The following is a 21,447-nucleotide window of genomic DNA, read 5'->3' as shown; positions in this document are numbered from 1 at the left end:
GGTTCACCTCACTTCGGATCGATGACCCCTCGTCTATGGAACGAAAATTACACCCCATTTCTTCAATATAAATCAATATCAATTCAATTCAACCCCAAAAATAAGCTATTAGTAGGGATGACGTAGTATGGTTTGAACTGAACAAATGCTTCTTAAAAATTTTAGGCAATTATTTCCTCACAATGAATGGCATATTTGGAAAATTTTACGATAACTTTATAATCTGAACCAAGTTTCAAAGGAATTTCTCTCTGCTAATAATTATAAAAAATTCGCAAATTGTCCTCCATTGCGTTAACCATATATATGCTTTTAACGTGGCATAGTTTGGATTAAAATTTGCTTCTTAAATGCTTTGAGTTCATATTTTTTGACATATACGGGCATTTTTGAAAGAATTGATGCTCATTTTTTAATTCGAATCAAGTTCCAAAGGAGTTCCTCATTGTGAAAACCTATCGCAAAAATTTTCAAATTGTCCTCCTTTTAATCAATTATACATACTCTCTTATCACATCATTGTTTGGAGTAAGCAAATACTTCTTAAGACTTTTGATTACTTATTTCTTGACGCATATGGGTATTTTTGGAAAAATTGACGTTCACTTTGTAATCTAAAACAAGTTTCAAATGAAATCCGCATTGGAGAAAATTATTAAAAAAAATTGCATTATGTCCTTCTTTGTTTTTCTATGCATGCTCATAACGTAACATTGTTTGAACTGAAAATTTCTTATTAAAAACTTTGAGTACTTTTTTTAATTAACATATAAGTATTTTTTAAAAAAAATTGAAGCTCGCTTGATGATCTGAAACATGTTTAAAATTATTTCCCCATTGCAATAAAAAAAGAAAAATCACAATGTGTATTTCATTACGTTAATTATGCATGTATGCTCTTAACGTGTGTAAACAAATTCTCCTTAAGAATTTTGAGTACTTATTTCTTGAAACTGTGGCGTTGCGGTCTGAAATGCAAAGTCCGAACTACGAATCTCTGACGTTGGACTACGTCGCTTGCAGCCGATAATTGACGTAAACCTCATACCTGGATGGAGATATGCATGAAGGGCGAAATCAGCAAAACGCGCACAGTATGTTTTGGATTTAACTTGGCCGCCTCCCCACAGCATGCTCTCTCTCCCTGTCGGTTCTAGCTAGCAGTCCGGCATGTTCTCGCCGGTTACCTTCTCGCAGTTTTTTTTTATGCTGCTGCAATGTTAAAGCGGTTAAGTTTTATATATGTTAGAATGTTTTAGTTAAATTTACAAGTTTCCTAAATGTTAATAAAGATAGTTATTTATTTAAACTTATTGTTATTCATGAAGAAACCTATAATCCGTTCTCGGAAACATTTTCATGTGGAAGGCTTTTCTAGAGTTAGATTTCTTTTTAGAGTTTAAGTGGGGACTCTAACAAAGATACCAAACAACCCACAAAACATATTGGTATTTTTGAAAACAATTAAGCTCAATTTGAAACTTAAAAAAATTTACAACTGAATTCCTCATTGCAAAAAATATTAAAAAATTCATTATATTAACTATATATATGCTCTTAACAGTTTTGATTATACAAATACTTCTTTAAAATTTTGAGAATGTATTTCTTCTACTCTATGAGGATTTTAGTAAAATTATCCTCTTGCTTTTGTAATCTGAAACAAGCGTCAAATGAATTCTTAATTTTCAAAAATCCTCTCAAGTGTCCTCTAATATGTTAACTATAAAAATGCTCTTAACGTACAATTATTTGGAATAAACAAATACTTCTTAAAAATTTCAGGTACTTATTTCTTGACTTATATAGATATTTTTTAGTAAAATTGACGTTCACTTTGTAATCTGAAAAAGTTTCAAAAGATTTTTTCATTTGCAAAAATTGTTTAAAAAATTTGTAAAATAAACTGCACTATGTTAATTATATATATGCTCTTCACGTAACTTGTTTGGACTAAACAAATCCTTTTTAAACATTTTGAGTACTTATTTCTTGAAACATATTGGTATTTTTGAGAAAAATGAAACTCACTTCGAAAGCTGAAGCAAGTTTCATATATACTACTAATTGAAATTTTTTTTTTAAGAAAGTCGCAAAGTGTTCTTTATTATGATGACCATACATATGCTCTTAACGTTGCATGATTTAGATGGTGTTATGGTGGAATGGTCAAAAAAGCGCCTAATGTCTAAAAATTAACCAAAGATGGGAAGAAATAAATACTCAAAATTTTTAAGAAGCATTTGTTTAGTCTAAACCATGCTACGTAAGGAGTGTATAGATATAGTTTAAAAAATGGAGGACAGTTTGCGAATTTTATTATAATTTTCAGCGAAGAGGAATTCCTTTAAAGCTTTTTTCATATTAAAAAGTGATCGTCATCTCTTTCAGAAATACTCATTGATGTGAAGAAATATATACCTAAAAAGTTTAAGAAGCAATTTTCAGTTCAAACAATGTATAGAATATAACATAATCTGGGAAATTTTACGAATTTTTCGTAACTTTTTCCAATGAGATATTCATTTGAATCTCACCTCAGATTACGAACTAAAAGTCAAATTTTGCAAACATAAACAAATAAAAAACCATATATGTAAAGAAATAAATACTAAAAATGTTTTAGTAGAATTTGTTTAGTCTAAATTATGCCACGTTAAGAGCATAAATATAGTTAACATAATAGAAGATACTTTACGAATACTTAGATACTATACGAATTTTTTATAATTTTTTGGAATGAGTAATTCATTTGAAACTTGTTTCAAATTTTAAAATCACCGTCACTTATATCAAAAATACCTATATCTTTCAAGAAATAAGTACTTAAATTTTTTAAGAAGCATGTGTTTAGTCCAAACAATGCTATGCAAAGAGCATATATATAGTTAACATAATGGAGTTTATTTTGCGAATTTTTTAAGAAGCATTTTCAATGAGAAAATCATTTGAAACTTTTATTAGATTACAAAGTGAGCGTCAATTCTTTCAGAAATAAGTACTCAAAGTTTTTAAGGAGGATTTGTTTATTCCAAACAATACTACGCTGAAAGCATATTTATAATTAACATAACTGAGGACACTTTTAGAATTTATTATAATTTTTAGAAATGTGGAATTAATTTGAAACTTGCTTCAAATTACAAAGAAAGCATCAGTTTTTTTTTCTTCAAAAATATGTGAATAAATAAGTATCTAAAATTTTTATGAAGAATTTGTTTAGTTCAAACCACTTCACGTTTAGAGCATTAATACTGTTAACATAATGAAGGATAAATTGTAAATTGCGAATTATAACTTTTTGCAATGAGGAATTCATTTGAAACTTGCTTCAGATTATAAAGTGAGAATCAAGTTTTTCCAAAATCTCCATAGATTAGAAGAAATAAATACTCAAAATTTTTAAAAGCACTTGTTTAGTCTAAACTATGCTACGTTAAGAGCATATATATGGTTAACATAATGGAGGTCACTTCGTGAACTTTTTCAAATTTTTTGCAATGAGCAATTCATTTGAAACTTATTACAAATTACAAATTGGGCAACACTTTTATCAAAAATGCCAATGTGTTTTAATAAATACGTACAGGCAATTTTTAGGAAGGATTTGTTTACTCATATTAAGAGCACATATGTATAGTTAACGTAATGAAGGATAATTTGCGAATTCCTTTAATTTTTTAAAAATGAGGATATAATTTTAAGCCTGTTTCAGATTATAAAATGAGCATCAATTTTTTCAATAACACCCATAGGTGTCAAGAAATAAGTACTTTATATTTTTAGAAGCAATTTTGAGTCCACATATTGCAACGTTATGAGCATACATATAAAGGAGGGCATTTTGTGAATTTTCTATAAATTTTTGCAATGAGGATTTCAATTGAAATTTGCTTCACATTATAAAGTAAGAGTCAAATTTTACAAAAATACCCATAGATGTAAAAAATTGATTACCAAAAATGTTTATGAGGCATATGCTTAGTCCTACGTTAAGAGCATTAATATAATAAACTTAATGAAGGATACATTGTAAATTTTTTACAATTTTTTGCAAAGAGGAAGTCGTTTGAAACTTTTTCCGGATTTCAGAGCGAGAATTTTTCCAAAAATCTCCATATGTCTCAAGAAATAAATAACTAAAAGTTTGAAGAAGGATTTGTTTACTCCAAACAATGATGTGTTAAGAGCATATGCATAATTGACGAAAAAAAGACAATTTGTGGTTTTTTTATACTTTTTTACAATGAGGAACTCATTTGATATTTGATTAAGATTAAAAAATTATCGTCTGTTCTTTAAAAAAATCCTTATATGCCAAAAAATATGAAATTAAAAATTCTAAAGAGCAAGTCTTAGTTCAAACAATGCTACGTTGAAAGCATGCATATAAAAATAAAGGAATTTGTGAATTTCTTTCAGCATTTCCGTCGAGGAATTCATTTGAAATTTGATTCAGATTACGAAGTAAGAGTGAAAATTTTTCAAAAATACCCGCAGATGTGAAGAAATAAATATTAAAAACTTTTCCAGAAGCATTCGTTTAGCTTAAACCACGCAACGTCAAGAGCATATATATGGCTAACATAATTGAGCGAATAACACTTTGCGAATTTTTATAATTATTCGCAATGACGAATTCCTTTGAAACTTGTTTCAGATTAAAAATTTAGCATTAAAATTCTTAAATATACCTATAGTATTGTAAAAATAAATAAATCAATTTAATTTTTAATCAACTTAACGAAATTTTTAAGAAGCATTTGCTTATTCCAAACCTTGCTATTTATAAAGCCAGGCTACGTTATTCCTCTGAAGAGCGTATCAGTATGGTTGAACTCTCATCCATACTGAGGAAGTGTGGTGAAGCGCTCATCCTATAGTTGAAGGGTCATAGATCCGAAATGGGGTGAAGTTCTCGTCCCATGCCACTATAGTTAGTTATAGAGATCGTCAACCCTAAAATTGGGGTGTAGCACTAGTTTTCCCCATACTAATTTCGGTAAAGAAATTAACTTTTGTGGTAAAGCGGATGTTACAGATGATGCACCCAGTGTGCCAACACCTTTTACTGTAACATAATCTGGAAGTTTTTACAGTGCACCAAAAATGCATCTTACTGCATAGAACTACGATCATTGGGACAAAAGTCTTTTCTCGTCGTTCTTTTTTATTGTATTGTATCTTAAACTTTAGTTTAATTTTATTTAATTACAAATACATCTTATTTTTTTCTAATAGTAGTAAGAATGCATCTTAACGCAACGTAGTTTTAAATAAGAAAAATTCAAACGAAAACGCTCCTAAAATATTCTTTCAAAAATTATATATCTCTCTTATGCTAAGAAAGCATAATAAAATGTGAGCAAAATTCACTCCTCAAAAATAAACTTTAAAAATTTAACTCTGACAGTGTGTTTCCCTAACTAGAAAAAAATACAGGAAACTTAAATTTTTCTCGTATCCAAAATGTTTAAAATAAAATTGTAATGAATATTAATAGCGCATCGTTCATGTTTACCTAATAAAAATTCATATCATGATATTCAAGAAGACACTTTTTGCATTATTTTTTTATATATTTCTGCAAACAAAACATCACTTTGAAGAGTTACTCATCCAAAAATAGCAAACTAGTCGTCTTTAACACGACTAAGCCATGCAAGACATTTACATCCAAAATTCTGAAATACACTTCTGATGCCTCTGAATGGGAGAAAGCGGTTCAGAATAGGAAAAAAAAATCCAAGGAAAAGAAAAACTATGTCCCAAAAGAGTAAAGCGTGCGAGAAGCATGCATTAAACTTCCCTCCACCAGAAAAGAAAAAAAAATGATAGAATGAAGAGAAGAAGAAAAAGTATATTGTGTAACAGAAAAGAAATTTCTCGCTTGATCTTGATGGAACACGTTTTTATTTATATTTCATTCGCGTATGTTAGAAAAACTTTTTTTTTATATATTAGAAAGTAAATAAAAGTGAAGTAATTTACTGTGGCTTTGTGTAAGTGCAAGTGCTATTTTATTATTTTTTCTTATCATTTTTTACACTGCTTTGTATAAGAATAGGAATTATCAAATAATAAACTATTTGTGATATGTTTGCATACATCTGTGCTTGATACAGTAAATATTTTTTTTTAAATTACAAAGAATTAAAGATTTAAACTTTCGTTTTTTTTCTCTTTTTTTTTTGCTAAAAGAATTTATAAAAGAAAAAGGCTCAAAGAGCTCTAAAAAAGAATCCTGACTTTCGAAATTAATTATTGTTGTAGCATATATATATATATATATATATATATATATATATATATATATATATATATATATATATATATATATATATATATATATATATATATATATATATATATATATATATATATATATATATATATATATATATATATATATATATATATATATATATATTATATGTATATTCTTGATACAGTTAGCAGTTTTTTTAAATACGAAATAAATAAAATTTTAGTATTTCGTCTTTTTTTTTGCTACAAGTTCTTCATAAAGAATAAAGCTCTCTAAAAGAATTATTGCTTTCAAAATTAATTATAAATTTCTTATGCCGGAGTTTAAAAAAGCGCAGATGTATTCTGCGATGTTATAGAGATAGAAATAATAACTCGCCAGTTTTTTTTTTTTTTTTTTTTTTTTTTTTTTTCATGTGACACTGTGAAAGGTTTTCATATTTTTCGATATTTCACTTTACTACATATATTACAATATGACTTCTATGACAAAATAATGTGTAATCACACATATTTACCTCATGCAATCTAGCCATCTTTAATACGATTACGTCATGAAGGCAATATTTTAAAATTCTGCAAAACACTTCAGATGCGTCTGGATTGAAAGTATGATCGGAATAGAAAGAAAGTACAGAAAGAAAAAAAAACTATTCCATAAAGAGTGAAACGAGCGAGGAGCCATTAAAGTTTCCGCCATCAGAAGAGAAAAAAAATGATGGAATGATGAGCACGAAAAACAAAGAAGAAAGTTTAACAAAAAAAAAGAGTTCCCCATTTGGTCTTGAAGCAACGAACTTTATTTATGTTTGATATATGAAAAAATTTTACCACATCTTTTTATGCAAGAAGCAGAGACTTAAGTTGAAGTGTACTGTTCTTTGCTTTGCTCTTTGCGCTCTTTGATTTTTATTTATAAATTATTTTTTATTTAATAATTATTTCACGTTTATTGATTATTTTCGATTGATTATTGATTTATAATTCTGTTTTCCAAAATTATAGTTCCTTTTACTACACATTTAGTAAAAAATACAAATTGAATAGTTAGTTTAACAAAATAAATGGTTTTTAAACTATACTCTAAAGTATCATGATAAAATACCCAAAATTTACCTTATCAGCAAATTTTATCTAATACTATAAAACAATATTTTATTGTTATAACATCAAAGTCATTAGGAAAGTGTTTCGGTAAAAATTTCAGAGTAGTTTGGTGTTTCCGAGGAACCAGAGACACGATAAATTTTATCAGTGGTAGTATTGGTCACGCATTCTTTTCTCTTTAAAGTATGAAATTATTATGATTATTATTAAGCATTTTCTTGAAAAACTAAAGAAAAATTAAATCTAAAAGCATTCTGTACAATAACTAGGCAATGTTAATAGTAACTATGATGCTTCATACTTTGTCTAAAAACACCAGACATCCTATTCTATGACTAGGCATAGTATAGCATAACCGCACTTTGATTTTTAAAAGAAAATATTATCAAGTAAAATATTTTTGATCTATTTTTATATCTATTTATGCGTAGGACAAAGAATATTCCTTGAAATAAGAAAGAGTAACTGATTTTAAATTTTGTATTTTTTATTCATAAATTATTTTAAAAATACTTTTCGATTATAAGATATGAGAGGGGTGTTTGAAAACATTTATTAGTTTATTTCTCATGCAGTAGCTATGAATTGCTACAAATAATTACTACTTTTTTCCCTAAAGGTTAGCCTCCTTTACTATGCATTATAATTTAAAATGCGTTGGTGATGAGAGTTCAAAACGAGAATTTTATAAAATTGAAACATCTCTGCAATCATGAAACGGTATTTGTATTCTGTGTAAATGTCAAAGGTAGTTGTGAAGGGAATATCTAAAATTAATTAATTTCAACTCCCATGGTAAGATTACTGATTCAAATGAAAGTAATGAGTTATATTTTATGATAAAAGGATAATATAAAAATATATTTTTTTAAATTGCAAGAAGTAAGTTATGATTATTTTTGCAGAATAAGCATTCCTTATTTAATCTTGATGGAAAACCTTTATATTAAAAAACTTATCAATGCAATATAAACCTCAACTCAATTTTATATAAAAAATAATGGAATAAATGTTTATAGGCGAATGAAATGAAGTTAGCAAGGCGGTACTTTGAGTATCATCCATCTATCCCATTAACTTTCTTAAAATTCAATCATTTCACTTAAAAATAATATTAATTGGCTAAGTTTATATTCTTACTTTAAAAAAAACGCTATTAATTAATTTTGAATCCATTTACAAACGTATTTCTTGGCATCATATTGTCCGACAATTTTTGTGACAAACTTTCAATGATACATCGCTTATAATTAATTTTGAATCCATTTACTAACATAATTTTGGCATCAAAATTGTCCACAATTCCTGTAGCAAATATACATTGAAATATTCTGATCATACTATCAAGTGCATATAATTTTTGGAAAATGCAGTTAATTAGTTTTATTAATTTTAAATTCTCAAAAATTAATAGTTTTTAACCAAAATAGAAATTTTACAAATTTTTTAAAAATCTATATGCTTGGTAATGACACTAGTGTAAATATGTAATTGTTAAAACCTTTATGTGTTTACTTACCAGGGTTATATTGTTAACTATGATTGTTTTCTCAGCCGTTTCGGCATTGTAAATAACAATGGCACCATCCGGATCTCGGAAGGTCACTTCTGTATCTAGATGTAGAAAAAAAGACATTGATTATCAACAGCTAAATCACATCACATTTATGAATTTTTATATTATTTTTGCATTAATTTACAAACATCGACTGCTTATCAAAAATCTTTGTCCCCTTTAAAGCTCTTAAATTCCAAATTGAATTTATTATCATTAATAATTGTTGAATTTTTTCACCCTTCATCAACACAATGGTCCCCTGAACTAAAACAAGTAAGCAAATATGAATCTTTTTTTTAAAAAAAACTATTTCGCCAAATAAAATTTAAAATTTTTTTTCTCGAGTACCTTAAATTTGAAGCAAAAGTTCAATTTGAAACAAAAAATGCATGGACTTTGTGATGGATAAATAGCTTTATTTTAAAAAAAATACTAAACTTAAAAATTAGAAATTTTCAATTTATTTCTTTAGAGATAAACTATATTTAGAGTATTTTTCGAAGCTTTTTCGCCGACTTATTTTAAAGGAGTGACATCTTCAGCTTTTCGTAAGCTGATTTTGAAGCAATTGCTTACATTTTAACTATATATACCATGAACCAAAAAAAAATTTCTTGACTTTAAAAAGAACGAAAATTTGTTATATTCGAACTATTGTTTATCGTTTTAAAAAATCTATCTTGAGAAGATTTTTCCGCCTAAATAAAAATCATTGTGATAGAATAACTTATCAAAATCTTAAAAATTAGAACTCAAATGATTTTAATTTTCTCAAAACTGTATTAATTGCTATAATAATATATCCAACATAATTGCTTTATTCACAATTATATTTGGCACTATTTTCATAATTAGCAGAAAAAACAATGTAAGATTCACAATCACATTTTTATATTTATTATAGAAGACAAAGATTTGTCTAATAATAATGAATAACTGTTACAAACTCTAAACTTTAATTAAAAATAATGTATATATATGAAAAGCTTTATTTTTATGGGACGATAGACGCTCTGAAGTACAATCATGCATGATTTCAAATAAAAGGATAAATTTGGAGTCTTAATATTTTTGCGAGTCCAAACAAATATGGCGTTGGAGTAACTTTTAAAATATTAAAAAAATCCCAAATGCTTCTGAATTTTACAACACTGTGGGATTTTTTTTCAAAATAACATTTTAAGCTATTTTTATAATAGTTTGGGCTATTTTTGTAATATGCTGGCTAACGATGGAAAAAACTTCAATAAACACAGTCATGATTCACTATTACAAACTCACAATGAATATAAAAACAGCATAACATTAATTAAAAAACAGCGTTACATATAATTTAAAACTTTTGAGGAGTAACACTAATTCCTCACTTCATTGGTTAGTTTAATAAAGTTTTGTTATATTGAGTAGAAGGATAATTTAATTGATGCGTTAAAAACGTCTGAAAGTGTTAAAAACACACATATTTCAGATAATCATTAAACTATTAATTGTTTATTTTTCAGAATTAAATTAAGGGATTTTTGAAATATTTCTATCGCATAGATTAAATTTACCACAACTTTATTTTTTCTTAAATATTCATTTTGTGCATAAATTGAATTTAATTCATTTAAATATTTTTCTAATTCCTTAACAGCCTATTTGTAAAATAAATTATTCTGAATTTGACATTGTATGCAATTAGAAGTAAACTGTAAGAAATTCCGGATCATGTTACGGTTAAAAAAAGTTTCGGCACCCTTGGTTCATCATCTGTAACATTAATTTTACCGTAAAATTTTGTAACGTATATTTTCCTGTAATAATTATTAAACTACAGAGATCCAGCGACTTTACAGTTATTATAGTAAAAATAACCGTATATCAGGTAATTTGTTCTGTAACATTTTACGGTAAAAGTATCGGCACCCTGAGTGCCGATACATTTAAGCATAATTTTCGATCCAGAATTTCTGACAGTTTGATGACATTTAGATTGTGATTTTGGTGGTTTTCGTACTTTTTTAAATGTTAAATAATTAACATAGCAAAAGATTACTTTGCTATTATTTACATACTATATACTTAAAAATGTTTAATTAATAATTTAGTTATAAACTAAAAATTAGTTGAGCGTAAAAAATGACATAAATGAAGTATCTTACCGGATATCCAAGATCCGTTGAAAAAGCGGGGTTCATAATCCCCGTTTATTATTTCTTCTAAAGAAAATCTCGGATTTTTTACTCGTGGTTCCTCAGGACCTGAAAAGAAGATTCAATTTATATCATATAACATATTCAATTTATTCAATTTATATCATATAACATATTCAATTTATTCAATTTATATCATATAACATATTCAATTTATATCATATAACATACTCAATTCATTCAACTTATATCATATAACATATTCAATTTATTCAATTTATATCATGCAACAAATAGGTTAAACGCAAATTTATATTGGCATTTACCTAGGGTGTACAAATAATGGAAACACTTCCATACTAATGAATTTTTCATATGGTTTCAGAAAATACTTAAAGAATACTTTCATAACTTAAAGAATCATTTTATAACTAAAACACAATTTAAATTACTGCATAGAATGTTATATTTTAGCTTGGAAAATGAATCGATTTACAACACATCTGTTTCACTGACAATGTTTCAATAATCTGTGTTAAAATTAAAAAAAAACTATTTTTTGTTTAACATTTTTTAAGTTACGCTATTATAATTTTTTTTCTATTTTCTCTCAAACTGTCACGCTATTCTTGATTTTAACAGATGGCGCAGATGTGTGAAATTAAAGGCATTTTTTAAAAATATAATTTCCAAGTTTTTAAGCTAAGTAAAATTAAATTATTTTTTTTAGTTAAAACTATTATATGTAAGAAACAGTTAAATGTAATCTGTCTCATATATTTTGTTTTAAAAAAAATTAAGATAAAATATAGTTCGAATAACATTTCTTTTTACCCAATGTTTATAAAGTTATGAGACTGAATCACGTAATTTGGGGAATATACTTTTACGTTATGCCTATAAAAATGTCAAAAAAATTTAATAATAAGATGTGTGTTATTTATTAATAGTATTGATTTTTTAAACTCATAGTAAGCAGAATGTATGGTTCAGTGTTATTGTTATAACATGATTTCTGATATATAATATTTTTTTGCATTTTTAGATATTATAAAAACGTATCAGAAATGAGATCTCGCGAATTAAGAAACAAATGTTTGTAATGACATTCATTGGGATTCAGATTCTTCTATTAAACAGGTAAATTTTTAAACTGTAAAAGATTCACTTAATATAAGTAACTAATATTCCGTAGATTTACCATGAAGAAATTCAATAAAAACCAAAGAAAAAGAAGATGATCTATAGCCTAATTAATTGGACTTGAGTACTAAAACTCAGATGAAATTTTCATGAAATGGTTGAATTATCCAAGGCGATTCATGAGAATTCCAGAAATTTAATAAATAGGTTATTTTCATAAAACCAAATTTAAGAATACAAAGATTTGTAAGTCATATAGTCCCAAACTCAGCGAAACATCACCTTATCTGGCTATTCGCTTGTCTTCTGTGTAATACCCTAAACAAGTACAGGTATGGAAGAACAAAATTCCGTTTTGTTGAGGCTGGGTAAGCAAATGTTTATTAAGGACATCACTTGAAGATTTTTTGCCATAGAAGATGTGTGACTTTCCAAAGAATTCCCAATTTAAAAACTCATCGTCAACATACCATTCTTGTCCTTATTCAATTTCCAATTCTCAATCAATTGATAAACGGCGAGAGAGTTCACACACGCGTGACGTCACTTATGGGTATCCAATTAAATCTGATTTAAATTACATGGTTACTCATAATCACTTTACTACTTCTAGAGTTTCAAGTAGCTAATTGGTGATAAAAACTGAAATATAATAATGATAATGAAAATTGTGAACCGTATTATTTATTTATGTGATTAGTTATTAAAGTGCTGAATGATTGCGTAATATTAAAAAGTAATAATATTGGGAAAAGATAATAAAAAAAAAATTCTGAACGCTGTACAATATATTATATATATATATATATATATATATATATATATATATATATATATATATATATATATATTATATTTTCCTTGTCCTGTCAAATTGACAAAATAAAGTAACATAAAAAAAATAGTAGCGATCAGAAGGGAAAAGGAGAATTTTATATTTTTAAAAATATTTCTTTTTTGGTAATAATACTAAGTTTAATTTTTTGAATATTTTTAATTTCAAAGTTGATCAACTTTAATTAGGTAAAGTTATCCCGTTATCCCATTCTTAATTAGCCAAACTTTATACGTATCAGTTCATTTCAAAAACTTACATTTTAAAAATTTCCGGATCAAATTATGATATAAAGTACCGGGGCTTTGGGGGCATCATCTGGAAAATCCATTCCATCATAAAATATTATACCGTAATTTTAACAGTAATATTCATTTATAAAGTAATTCAGTGATTTTGTGGTAATGTTTAGAGTAAAAAGTACGGTATATAAGATTTTTCGTAACGTAACAAGTTTTGGTGAAAATGGATTTTGCGGTAAAAAGTACCGGCACTCAGGGTGTCTGTACTTTTTATCGTAATTTCATCCTGGGGTTTTCACAGTGTATAACACAAAGCATAACATACCAGTTGATGAAAATGAAACTAAATATTTTTTATAATGGAAAACTGATAGACCACCATCTCTACTAAGATAAAAAGGCAGACCTACATAAAACGGAAATTGCTATTTTCTCTTTTACTTTCTTTTTCTGTTTACAAATCTCTTTACAGCAAGTCTAAAATCTAAATCTATTTTAACCCTATGAACATAAAATATATCAACAAGGCAAACATTTTCTTTGCCCTTTTTTATCATATTTTTGAAACGTATGACGTTAAGTGTGGTCTTGGCGAAAGAGTTCTATTTCCTTTCTGAGGAAATGTCAACTCCTTGAAGATGGATTGGGTACTCAATCAGTATTGTATTCAAAGAAGTTGACGCACAGAATAATGCATGTCACTTCATCCGTCCCATTTTTCATTTAACTTATCGCCAAGAAGATAAAATTGGCAGAGATTTTGCTGACAGGTATAAAATTTTGACTCCAAATGGTCTTAATTTACTTCCTCCAGAGTATTTTTAATAGTATGAATAAAGAGTTTCAACTTGCTTAAATGTTGTCAAACTATGATTGATATATTTTTGATATACTTTTAATGTTAGTAATAATAATATCGACATAGTCAAAAAGTTTGCAATTTAAATATTTCTAGAGTGAAAATGCTTTTCCAATGATCCAAACTTAGCTGATTTCAAGGACTGTAGTTAGGTTTAGGTATTACAATGTTGATTATTTTAAAAAATAATTTAATAACGGCTGCGAATATATAAATGTGACCACTAGAGCTCGAAAGCCGTTAATTTGGACAGTACTTAAGTAACCTGTTGATAATCTGATTCGCCCCGTTTAAGAAGGGAATCAAGTTATTTAAGCTCTTTGCCTAAGTAAGATGTACATTAACAGATTCCGTATCGTTCAAATTCGAAGCCTTGTTTCTTTCACTTAATCAACTAATTTGTTGATAATTGTTTTGACTTGATTCTTTAGATATTAAAAACTAAATTAACTACATCATACATGGAGAAAAAATGCATGGTCAAAACTACCATAATACGGTAACATTTTCCATGTTTCTTGCTCTATGGGAACCCCATAAAGCTCGGTAATTTTTGCCAAAGTACTTTGTTAATGATTTTGGTAAATTAACAATAAAATATGGCTTTAAAATGCTTGATAAAATTTGGTAAATGTGGTAAAATTCGGTAATTTTATCATGAAACCTTACAGTATGATATCAAAACTATTTATCTAGTAGAAATTAAATTTCAGTTTTCTATAATTTACTAACTGTGTGTGGTAATAAGAGCTATAATTTTAAAAACCAAAATTTCCGGTCCATTATCCTATGAATTGAAAAGGTTTAAAAAAATGGTTTCAATACGGTATATTTTGATTTTATAAAACGGATAATTATGTTTTTTTTCACCAGAAATGTCATTACCATATAGTACGGTATTTATACAAGATTTTTTTTCCTCCGTGAGTTAATTTTCTTAATTGTAATAATATTTTCAACTGTTCGACTCTTAGCATTAAAGTTTTAAAAATAATTGAAGTTTGATCCAATCAGCTAATTTTTTGGATAGTAACAATTTTAATTCTTAGATAGCGAAAAATGAATAAACAACAATATGTTAAATTTAGCGTACAGATGATCCAACAATGATCTAATTTTCATCTTAACGAGTGCGAAGTAAGTAATGTACTTGGTTAGTAAGATAAGTCATGTGCTTGGTAAGTAATTTAAGTAATGTACTTAGTAATAAGGGAAGCAATTTTCGGCACATTCATGGTTCCTAATTTACCTGCTTATTAGCTAGATATTCTGTAGAGTAATTGATTTCTACACTTTAGCAGTAACATAAGTAAATATATTGTATTATTTATTTACTTATGTTACGGCCTGTTATATTTAAGTATTATCATTAATGAAAATATAAGAAAAGCAAAAATAGAAATTGAAGATAAGATCAAAAGGGAAAAACGGTTTAAGCTACTTTTTCTCAAAATGTAAGATTGGATTCCTATCAGTTGCATTTTGGAGATTACTAAGTTTTTGCTAATTAATAACGTATAAAATCTGTTCTTCTAATATGACATGATGAAGATGATCGGTTCTGGAGAAAAACGGTACTTACTATCGCACGAATACATTATTTCTCTAAATTAGCTTATGAACCATTATTTTCCCTTTTTCTTCAATTAACAAAAAAAAAAGACATTTAAAAAAATTACTGCAATTTTGAAAAGTATGCGTGCTTTTAGATTATAAAATGATATTAGTTACTTATAATAGTTAAATAGCATAGTTAATTTTTATATCCAACCTAATAATGGAAATGTTACTAAAACATAATTGTCATTTCCTTTCCCTGGTGATAACTACAAGTACTTTTTCCATGCATTAAAATAATTAAACACTAAATATTTAAGCGTTTAGGTGACTACAATCTTCTTAAACTCTTTATCGCAGATGAGACCCCAGATTCCTCTTATATATTTTTTTCCGACACTTCTAATTAGAAACAAAATGAAATTTTTGTATATTTTAATTATAAAAAATAACACTCGGGAAAAATATGTAAGACTATCATAATTGTATTTGTACTAAAATATAAAATGCAAAATAGGTAGTTTAAAAAGAATTTTTTTTTATTCATATTCAAAAATTTATCAATCATGGATTTTTTAAATAAATTTCAATGATGATTACTTTTCTCTTCGATCTAAATAATTACGAATAAGTGCAAATTCCAAAACTTTTTGCTTAGAAGTGAGCAGTGCTTGGAAAATTTTACTTCTAACAAAGAAAAAAAAACCGGTACTGCATGAGGATTATTACAAAGTAATAAAAAATATTCTTAATAATAATTTTGGGTCAAAGGATTAATCGTGTGAGAAAATTGTTGTCTTTCATAAATTTCAATCTCTATCGCACTACTCAATAATTATTTTACTAGTCAAAAGATTTAAGAGTCATGATATAATATATCAGCAAGAATAATATAAGAGTCACAAATTTTGAGTAATAAACATGCTTTTTTTCACAAATTTTGAGTAATAAACATGCTTTTTTTATTCATTTTAAGAGGGCAATATTAAATAGTAATGTGTCAATACTTCAATTCAAAATGTTACACATTGTTTCCTTGGGGTATTATTATTAGTGAAATATGTGTACGGTTTAAGAAGAAATGCAATTTTTTAATAATATAAGCTATAAATCACTCTTCTTTTTCTTTAACAGCACTACTGCCCTGTGCAGTCCAAGACTTTCTCAGTCTGCCTCTTCTGGGCAGTTCAACTTGTAGCTAGATTTATCCCTGTATTCACTCCCAATACTTTGAGGTCCTTCTCCACACAGTCCAACCACCTTGCTGCCCCTCTCCCTCTCTTTCTTGAAACCCTCAATCTTTGAAAATGTTTGTCTTTTAGCTGGATCAGAATCTTCACAATGAAAATCATCTCCCAGTCGTTTGAATCTGTGTAACTTAATAACTCTCAAAATGTTCGGTTGTCTACATAATACACTTAATGTTTAGATGAACTTCTTTATGTATTATTTTCTTTCACTGCTCCAAAAATTGACCGACAGATTTTTCTTTCAAAAGAGAAAAATCTATTCTCTTCTGCTTTATTAAGCACTCAAGTCTCGCTATCATACAAGATAATCGGTTTAATAAGTGATGCACATAGATTTACTTTAGTAGTCATGGAGATAAATTTAGATTTTAATTGGTTCTTCAGTCCAAAGTACCATCTATTAGCCACAAGAATTAGGTTCCCAATATAAATCATGTTTAGTAGCATATAATGCTAGATTTGTCAAATCAAACTACAGCTTTCGTTTTATTGCTTGTTTTTTTTAAATATCACTCAATGCTGATCGTTTAATGCCTATTCAGTACGTGACAATGTTGAGATAAAACTAAGTTTTGATAAAAAAATTTAAAATTTTTTTTTAATTTAAAAGTAAAAAATTACTTAGAAAAACTATTTTGAATTTTATCAAGTTTAAAACTTAGTTTTTCATTTTTAACAATTATTTTCTAGGAGAAAGATTGAAAAAATGAAGAATGAAAAATTTTCTGGATTAAAAAACTTTTAATAACAAATAGCATTGTAATGTTATGTCATTGTAACTAATTTTTGATTGTAACTGTTTTGACTTTCTTCAAATTAATTCAAAATATTTTATTACCTCTTATCTCTATCCACCCAGGAGCCATCCTCTGTTTTTATTTATTTTGCAATTTTAAATTACAAATGATTTTTTTTAAATATTTAAGGAAATAAAATTATTTAATCAAAATATTATAATGCCGTTTTAAAATCATGAATCTTTAGATTACTTTGCCAATATTTATGTCATATTGTTTTATCAAAAAATTCAAATAACATTCAACGCATTTTGAAGCACAAAATAATTAAGCCTTTTAAAAAGTTATGCTTCTAAATCTAGATGAAAAAATCCAGGCAAAACATTTAGAAAATTTTGCACAAATCTAGCTGCTGGTTTTTATTTTTAAATAAACTATTTTGTGAACAAATACTTCGGAGATTAAAAAATTTAATGTTTTTAAATCCTTTCAAAATAATAAAAACACAATTCAATCAGTAAAAATAAAAATAAACCGCAGATCAGTTAAAGATTTTTGGCGTTAAAAATCAGTGTCTTTCAAGTCACGCTCCAGATCCTATTTTCAAAATAATTTCAAACAAAGGGGAAAATGAGGAACATATTTTCCGGCTTCCTTTCGGATCATTATCTTTTTGTTCCGTTATCAGCACCACATCTGAACGCCAAACAAAATTTTTCTTCTTTTAAAGCAGATTGCTTTATTATTTTCGCCAAACTTCAAAGATCGAACTTCTCTGGAAATGATTTTGAAAAGCTTCGATGCTTCGGTGAAAGAATGGTATTTCTCAATCCTTTTGATTTGATTGAAGGCGAGAAAAGTGCATAAAACTATTTAATGCCAGTATTTTTAGGGCAGAAATTAACTTTTTACAAAAAAATAAAACTATTAATATTTCTAAAAACTTCTACGAACTCATTTACCTAATTAAAAATAATTATAAAATTAGTTTCAGGTATCATATTAATTGGATAAGAAGGAATATATCAACTAGGATATTAAATGTTGTTTCAAATTATAAAAGAAATTTTGACAAAAGATTGTTAATATATAGTGTTTATGGAGTTTAAACAACTGTCAATAATTCTGAAACTGGATTCTATATTGTACTATAATTAATAATATATATCATATTAATTGGATAAGAAGGAATATATCAACTAGGATATTAAATGTTGTTTCAAATTATAAAAGAAATTTTGACAAAAGATTGTTAATATATAGTGTTTATGGAGTTTAAACAACTGTCAATAATTCTGAAACTGAATTCTATATTGTACTATAATTCTGAAACTGAAAATATTTCGAAACTGAATTGTACCTTGATTCTGAAACTAAACATATTTGTATCTGTGAATTTCTTGTAGGATAAAAACTTTCACTGTTTTACCAGAATAACATTATATAACCCCCTTCATGAATACTTACTGCCAACTGCTTAAATACTATTATAATTGCCCATAACTCAAAAGTATATTACAAGACTTAAAGAAGATAAAATAAAACGATTTAATTTTTTTTAATGTACTATGTCAAATTTGCCACTGAAATTCAAGTAGTATAAATTGAAAACATTTTTATTTTAAATTGATGAATTGTTTATGAAACAATTTGAAAAATATTCTAACTTTTTTTGATGTCGCTAACTAATGGAAATATTTTTTGGTACAAAAATACTGTGTCATGAGGAAGATTTACTATAATGAGAAGAATACCTCAGTCTTAGAAGCAATGTTAAAAAAAATATGGTTCAGAAAATGAAAAATAATAATGATGTTAAAAAGCGATGATAAAAATGAGCAATATAATTTGATAAATATGAAGAAAAATGTGACAAATGTGAAAAATCTAAGAAATTTTTGAGATGAAAAAAATATTAATAAATATAGAGGAAATAGGGAATATAGAGGAAATGAGAAATATAGAGTGATTTTTTAAAGATAAAGTATAGATCTAATAACTGAAAAAAAACTTATAAATAAAAATATAGGGTCTAGATAAATATGAAAAAGGAAATCTTATTTAACAATAAAAATTTAAAAACGTGTTGTTAATCAAAAGTAATAAAATATTTTATAAAGAAAATGTGAAATAAGTTGATTAATATGAAAACCATGGATAACTATAAATATTAAGAAACCTTAATGTTCACATATAATAATATCATATATAACATATAATAAACTTTTATGGGTAAAATATAATGTTGATAAATGCTGAAAAACTGTTTGGATAACTGCAGAAGTTCAGAATAAATTATTGACAATATGTTATAAACTGTTGTAGGCAGAAACTAAGAGATTGATAACGATGCAAAAATTGGAAGGCTACAAAGATTTAAAAAATGCAATGTTTATAAAAATAGTAGCGTCTTGAATAAAAAATAACATATGATAATGCTAAATATGAAAAAAATGAATAAATTTAAATATTTAGAAATTGTGTAGATGATAAAAAGTAATTAATTAAAATTTAAAAAGCACGATATATTGTAATAAGTGTTTTAGTAACAGAAATGTGAAGCGTATAATTACCTGCAACTAAAGTGACAATTAATTTTAAACAACCGTAATATTCGTAAATACATTAACTATTTATGTAAAAAGGCTACAATGTTAATAAATTTGAAAACCTTACAGTTGATTAAATATGAAGAATAAAAAAATTAAATATTAAAAATTTTTGCCTATGGAAACGCTTTTATGAAAAGGTAATGAGTTATGAAAAGGTAAATAAAAATAAACTTCTACCTAAGAAAAATCCTGACATTTATAAATATAAAAATGAAATTTTAGGGGTTCACATAAATATGAATAACTTGTGTTGATATAAATAAAATGTGAGGATTATTGTATATTTATGATTAGAACAAAAATGTGTTAATGTGAAAGATTTTTAATGAAAAGAAAAAGTGAGTTAGATAACTTGGAATAGTGTTTTATGTAAAGAAACCATGATGTTTAGAAATATAAAGAAGTATCAGAAGCACATATGCTCAAGAAGTGTGAAGGTAACTGAAAAAAAAAAGATACTATGTTTATTGTAGACTTATAATTATAAAAGAAGATGTGTTAATCTGAAGATACTTTAATTCAAAGAAAATATAGGTTAGATGAATTAGAATAATATTTTATGTAAGAAAACCGAGATGATGCTTGGACATAAGAAAAGAAGTGTTGGCACACATAGTAAGAAAGTGTAAGGTAAATAATAATGACTAATTTAGAAGTTAAATAAATATAAAAAAATACGATGATTATTGTTGACTTATGAATGCAAAAAACATGTTCATTTGAAGACACTTTATAGAAAGTATGGATAGAATGAATAGAAAATATGGTATAAATGAACTAGAATAGTGTTTTATGTAAAACAAAACGTGATGATGTTTAGAAATATGAAAATGAAGTATTAGGAGCACACATAATAAGAAGGTGAAATGGTAAATGAAAAGAATTCGTATTGATGTTAAATAAATATAAAAGATTTTGATGATTATTGTAGACTTATGATTAAAAAAAGTTGCTAATATGAAGACACTTTAATCGAAATAAAATGGGGGTTAGATAAATTAAAATAATGTTTAATATCAATAACCGTGATGAGAATTATAAATATGAAAAAAAATTCTTAGAAGCACACATATAAAGAAAGTGTGTTTAAAAACTGTAAATGTCTTGTAATGCTGTTAAATATAAAATGAAATGTGTAGTGATTA

At 26.4% G+C, this 21,447-nt stretch overlaps 1 protein-coding gene across 4 annotated transcripts in view; it reads right to left on the bottom strand.

The window, feature by feature from the left end:
- The window catches only part of LOC107449074 (inactive dipeptidyl peptidase 10-like), a 551,160-nt gene that overhangs the window by 38,572 nt on the left and 491,141 nt on the right, over positions 1-21,447 (bottom strand). For all 4 annotated transcript variants that reach the window (XM_087161345.1, XM_087161348.1, XM_087161346.1 and 1 more), the window contains exons 3-4: positions 11,077-11,175; positions 8,894-8,988 (exon numbers count right to left, since the gene is read on the bottom strand). In XM_087161345.1, coding sequence (XP_087017471.1) covers positions 8,894-8,988; positions 11,077-11,175 — 194 coding nt within the window. The remainder of the gene's footprint in view (positions 1-8,893; positions 8,989-11,076; positions 11,176-21,447) is intronic.

Source organism: Parasteatoda tepidariorum, chromosome 4, assembly GCF_982258835.1.
Source record: "Parasteatoda tepidariorum strain Cologne lab strain chromosome 4, Ptep-v5.0, whole genome shotgun sequence".
NCBI lineage: Eukaryota > Metazoa > Arthropoda > Arachnida > Araneae > Theridiidae > Parasteatoda > Parasteatoda tepidariorum.
Note: the sequence above shows the minus strand (reverse complement) of the source record. Positions and strands in the feature narration are given on the sequence as shown.